The sequence below is a fragment of the Micropterus dolomieu genome, linkage group LG23, assembly GCF_021292245.1.
Source record: "Micropterus dolomieu isolate WLL.071019.BEF.003 ecotype Adirondacks linkage group LG23, ASM2129224v1, whole genome shotgun sequence".
Taxonomy (NCBI): domain Eukaryota; kingdom Metazoa; phylum Chordata; class Actinopteri; order Centrarchiformes; family Centrarchidae; genus Micropterus; species Micropterus dolomieu.
The window spans coordinates 5,654,379-5,660,595 of NC_060172.1; the positions used below are offsets into that span (position 1 = coordinate 5,654,379).

General features: G+C 44.7%; 1 protein-coding gene across 2 annotated transcripts in view; it reads right to left on the minus strand.

The window, feature by feature from the left end:
- Positions 1-687: 687 nt before the first annotated feature.
- pgap2 (post-GPI attachment to proteins 2) overlaps positions 688-6,217 on the minus strand; it is a 12,435-nt gene continuing 6,905 nt past the window's right edge. For both annotated transcript variants that reach the window (XM_046041106.1, XM_046041105.1), the window contains 2 exons: positions 1,269-1,377; positions 688-1,160 (listed from right to left, as the gene is read on the minus strand). In XM_046041106.1, the coding sequence (XP_045897062.1) occupies positions 1,030-1,160; positions 1,269-1,377 (240 nt within the window). In that variant the 3' untranslated portion in view covers positions 688-1,029. The remainder of the gene's footprint in view (positions 1,161-1,268; positions 1,378-6,217) is intronic.

Below are 6,217 nucleotides of genomic sequence, written 5' to 3' on the forward strand. Positions count from 1 at the left end.
GGCCTCTTGGCTGCCGATATCAGTCGATCATCTCAAAATGCCAGATAGGGGCCGATTAATCGGTTTATGACTAATGCTGCGACTCGACGAGCAGCAGCTGAATGACGTTGTCCCAAAACAATGTCAGCGCTCACGGAAGCACACGCTGTAAATGGGAAACCATAAACTAAAAGGCAACAAAAAGTATATTTGCATGTATTTAAATTAAAATAACACATGATCATGTATTAAAACCTGTTCTGCATGTAAATTGATGTAGAAATATGTTACTAGGTAACGTTAGCTGGTTACAGTAAAGAATCTCATAAAGTCATCTTCTCTGCATAAAAGTTATTGCTAAAAATGCCAAAACATTAGGAAGCGTCACCTGCAACACTGACTGACTCCTGAGGGTCACCAGCTGATACTTATGTCAGTTGTTTGCATTTAAACTGCCATCCTTTTAATTTAACACCTACTACTTTAACAATGGACTTCCTGGTTAAATAAAAGGTTAAATAAAGTATATAAGGCTCTACATGCTGTGGTCTGTGCAGTAAAATAAACAGTAAATTAACTAAATGAGTAATAAAGCCGAGCTGGGGATCAGGCCTCAGTACATTTTAGTCCTCATTTCTTATTTTCTGATCCATAATTCATTATTTGGGGACATTTCCACAGCTGTTACAGTCAGACAACACCAAACAATGACGTTTTTAAAAGGTACTTTCTTTATTTTATGTTGACAAATATGTTCTCAGTGAGTTTGGGTAGAAACTGTTGTGCCGTCGCTGCTGAAGCGGTGTTTAAAAACCATTAGTGAATCGGTCCCAAGACGGTGAAGCTGCTTCCTGAGCAGGTAGAAGAACACAGGTGTTGTTGGAATGACAGGAAGTTAAATCTCACCTGCTGACAAAAGGCATCAGTGTCGCATAATGTTCATGAGGCCGCACGGCGTGTTCACACGTCACACAAAGTTCAGACCGGCTTCCTGGTGCGTCGTTGGTGGATTCCTTTAAAACAAAAAGTCCAAACGGGCGAGGCCGCTGCTCAGTATCGCTTGTCCTCCGGCGGCGTGGCCACGATCACCTCTTTGCTCCCGAAGTCCCAGAAGGCCGTCATGTGGAAGGCCATGTTGGAGAGGACCACCAGGTACTCGAAGAGGGCGAACAGCGTGTAGACTGGAGGGGACAGAGAGAGACAGGAAGTGAGGACAGAGAGACAGGAAGTGAATACCTGTGGAGGATCACCCTGCAACCAATCACAGCGGGGCTCTGACGCTCGCTCACCTCCGGTTTCACAGAACTTGTTGTGGCGCCTGAAGAAGTACGCGGCGGCCAGACAACAGCTGACGTTAAACAGGAAGAGACGCACCTTCCAACGATATGATGTCATTTCCTGTGAAAGAGAGAATTTTGATTTATAGATAGAAGCTCAGACGCACGAGTTACCGAGCTGCAACTAAATGATTCTCTTAAATAACTCGAGTCAGTCACAATTTCACAGACACCCAAAGACATTCAGCTTTAAATAATCAATAAATCTATCGGAACACCTTAAACGCTGCCAAACTGTTTTGGTGACGTAAACGTTGCTCAAGTTATTCATCCACCCAAACTCGCTGAGAACATATTAGTCAACAAAAAACAAAGAAAATTCCTCTTAACGGCGTCGTCGTTTGGGGTTTTCTGACTAACAGCTGTGGAAAATTCCAAAATAATGAAGTAAGGTAAAAAAAAATAAGAAATGAGAAACTAACAGCTCTCAGAGACAAAATGTACTGAGGTCTGATCCCCAGCTCGGCTTTATTACTCGTTTAGTTCATTTATTGTTTATGTTACAGCACAGACCACAGCATGTAGAGCTTTATATTGTTTTAACCTTTTATTTACCCAGGAAGTCTGAAATGAGACTGAAATCTCTGGCCGGGACGGCACACCAGTTAGAACTTGGACAGAAATAAAAACACAGCCGGGTGAAAACAAAGGACTAAATCCGGCTCACATGAAGCTAGAAGTCATTACACACCTTTCATCACTTAGCGTGACTTTGTGATTAATCACAAATAAAGTTCAGCTGTTCTAGGAGGATTTTCCTGATATTTTCTTAGTCGCATCTCCGAGCAAAAGCCACGGTCCGCAGAGAGCTTTCAAAGCATCAGAGAGATCTCATTGTTGAAAGACAAGTCAGGAGACGGGTACAGAAGAGTTTCCGAAGCATTAGATATACCATGGAACACAGTGAAGTGGAGAAAATATGGCACAGCTGTGACTTTACCAAGAACTGGACGTCCTGTTGACTGATGAAACTGATGAAAAGACAAAAAGAAAAGTGGTCAGGGAGGCTTCCAAGAGGCCTACAGCAACATTAAAGGAACTGCAGGGATTTATGGCAGGTACTGGCTGTGTGGTACATGTGACAACTATCTCCTTATTCTTCATATGAATGGGGGTAGGGTGGCAAGACGGAAGCCTTTTCTTACAAAGAAAAACATCCAAGCACGGCTGAAGTCCCCCAAAAGCATGTGGAAAAATGTGTTATGGTCTGATGAAACCAAGGTAGAACTTTTTGTCCATAATTCCAAAAGGTATGTTTGGTGCAAAAACAAGACTGCACATTACCCGAGGAACAGCAAACCCACAGTGAAGCATGGTGGTGGCAGCATCATGCTTTGGGGCAGTTTTGCTTCAGCTGGAACCGGGGCCTTAGTCAGGGTGGAGGGAATTATGAATAGTTCCAAATACCAGGCAATTTTAGCACAAAACCTTCAGGCTTCGGTTAGAAAGCTGAAGATGAAGTTCACCTTTCAGCACGACAACTGCCCGAAGTACACATTCCACAAAAGCACGGTTTCACCAGAAGAAGATTAAGGTTTTGGAACGGCCCGGCCAGAGCCCAGACCTGAATCCAACTGAACATCTGTGGGGTGATCTGAAGAGGCCTGTGCACAGGCCATGTCCTCGCAATCTGACAGATTTGGAGCGCTTTTGGAAAGAAGAGTGGGCAAATATTGCCACGTCAAGATGTGCCATGCTGATAGACTCCTACCCAAAAAGACTGACTGCTGTAATAAAATCAAAAGGTGCTTCAGCAAAGTATTAGTCTAAGGGTGTGCACACTTATGCAACCAGGTTATTGTTGGGTTTTTATTTTTACCCCTCAAAGATTTCAGTTTGTTTTTCTATCGAATTGTTCACATTAAAAGGTGGAAAAAGTTCTACTTTGTTTCATTATTTTCCACCACAAGAAGCTGGCAGTTTAACAGGGGTGTGTCGACTTTTTCTATCCACTGTACTTAGATTTACAGAACTACAAACATGGAGGAGCTCTAAAACTGATTTTTTTTTACCTGCTTTTATCTGCTGCTAATAAACAAAAAGATGAAGGAAGTAAAATCAGCAGTTTGTCATAAATCTGTTGTTTTCTATATAGAACGTAGAGAAGCATTAATAATCGTTTCATGATCGCAGCTCTGATTCATGCGGTTGTCTGTCTGTACATCCATGCTAACCGCTAACAGCTGATGGCTGAAAACAGAGCACTCAGGACGCAGGACAACATCGTCCCAGCTCACAGAGCAGGAGTGACCGTCTCCATGAACACCTCGCCATCCTCCCTCCTTTCACAGGCTTATTCTGAGAGTAAACCCGCGACACGGCGAGTCAGTGAAGAAGCTTCTCCGGGACGCGTGAGAACCCTGAGAAGATTAAAAATATTAAAAGCAGGAGGCGGCGCCCTGCGAGTCAGTTTATGCAGCTTTCCTGGAAGCTCAGCGGGTCACATGACGCAAGCGACCACGGGTACTGGAGCTCTGGTGAAACTGGTGCGTGACACGTTTATAGAAACAGGGAAGCACCTAAATAACATTCAGACAGAAGTTAAATTTGGAACCTATTCGTGTATTTCCTGCTCGACGGGGAGGCCGAGCTGAAGTTCAGCGTCTGAAACCCCCCCCCAACAGACACCAACACGCAGACGCCAGGTTCCTGCTGGACACCACCTGGACTCAGTCTGTGGCTGCATGTGGGACCCCAAAAACCTCCTTAAAGACCTCTTCCTTTAGCACTCCTTCCCCCGTTCAAGTATCACAAAACACTCTTCAAACACTACAAGCACCTTTGGGATTATTACGGACCCCTGAAATGTCCTCAAGCACTCCTTGAACCCCTTCAAGGTCCCCTGGAATCTCCTAAACCCTCTTGGAGTCTCCCTGTTTCACTGACTGGCTGAATAAAGCTGGGTTTCAAAGACCTGCTCTGTGCCCAGGAGGTGGGTTTGTGGCTCTGCAGCGCCCCCCGCAGGAGGACACTGAGCACTGACGGCTGGTACATCAGGTCGTTTCAGCTCAGGTGTTTCTGGCTGCTCGCTGCGTTACCTCTGAATAAAACAAGAGAGTCTTTACAAACCAAACGATAAATGGACTCATGGAGGAAATAATCAGCAGGTGGATCCAGAATGAAAAGAATCATCAGCTGCAGTCTGAAACTGAAAATTTCAGAACGAGCTGCAGCAGCAACATCCGTATAATGTATAATGTCTCCACCAAGGTACAACTTAAATATATAAGTATAACTAAAGCCCATCAGCTCGACTCGCCTTTGTTTGGGTTTCCACTGTTGAAATGTTGCACCTGCACCTGCTTCCAGGTACTTTTTTTCCATATCACCTCACCTCCGTCAAGCGAGCTGAGGGATACTAAAATGTAACGTGAAAACACAACAGACTGCTGATTGATCAGAGAGAATCGTCACTATTCACTGCACCAGACAGAGGCCAGCAACAGGAAGTTTTATATTTTACAGTTTTCATCACTAAATCCACTTCTGAGAAGTTTTGAGGTGAGAAATCAGCTGTGTAGATTTCCAATATTGACAGTTTTACATGAAGTGATGGCGGAACAAAAATGTGCTTGAATATTTTCAGAGTTGAGGAGCTCTGCAGGTGGTGGCGGGGGAAGCCTGCTGTGATCCACGGGAGGAGCGTGTGAGGCCAGCCGCCCGCTCACAGAGCCCTCTGCTCCCGCCGTCACACAGACCGCTGCAGCAACAACGGCAGAGGAAAACACAGCTGGAAGGTTTTCATACCGCTTAGCTGTCTTTACATTCTGAGAGGTTCAAATGTTTTAACTTAAAAAAGAGAAAGCTGTGTGCGGCGTCGCATTGAACATTAAGTTGCGGCAGCTATGTATGGCGTCGCTATGACGACCAGCTACATTGAGGGGTCCTATCTGCAATGGAAAACGGAGGACGGTCAAACCGAGTGGAAGCGAGCGGGTACTGGTAAAACGGCATAAATCAAGTTTTCCAGGCAGAGAAAACTGAGAGCTCAGTAGGATGATGGTCCTCCAGTTTCATCTTTCTCCAGTCGTTGATGTGAAAGTGTTATAAATGTGATTTCAGGAGCCGTTAGGTTGCTGCAGGACAGCTGCTGCCTCCCTGTGCCTGCAGCCGGACAGCAAAGAGAAACATATTGTGGATTTTGGAAATGGTCTCTTTTATATTGATTTTGACTCTTGGGACTTTCTGGAAACCAGAAATGTTTGGATCACACGAGTCAAACAATCCTACGCTGGAATCTAATCCTACAAATGAGTGAAGCCTGATTTTATTCGTGTTTCACCTTTAATACTGCTGAAAAACTAACGTGTCTGAACTCGATCCATAAAGGCTCAGTCTACGTCACAAGAGACGGTTTAAACTACATGATGTTGCTTGTTGTTACGCGTCTTCTCTTCTTTATCTTTTTTTAGTTTTCATTAAAAGGTCGAGCCTAATATTTTGTACAAATACTGTTTCTTTGGTTTTGAAAATGATATTAAAAAGGCAAGAGAAGCTTCCACATATGGTACTTAAATACAGTACTAAAGTGAGTCCACCCCTCACATGTCTGTAAATATCTGATTCTATCTTTTCATGTGACACTGAAGAAATGACACTCTGCTCCAGCGTAAAGTAGCGAGCGTGCAGCTTGTGTCACAGCGTAAAGTAGCGAGCGTGCAGCTTGTGTCACAGCGTAAAGTAGCGAGCGTGCAGCTTGTGTCACAGCGTAAAGTAGCGAGCGTGCAGCTTGTGTCACAGCGTAAAGTAGCGAGCGTGTCACAGCGTAAAGTAGCGAGCGTGTCACAGCGTAAAGTAGCGAGCGTGTCACAGCGTAAAGTAGCGAGCGTGCAGCTTGTGTCACAGCGTAAAGTAGCGAGCGTGCAGCTTGTGTCACAGCGTAAAGTAGCGAGCGTGCAGCT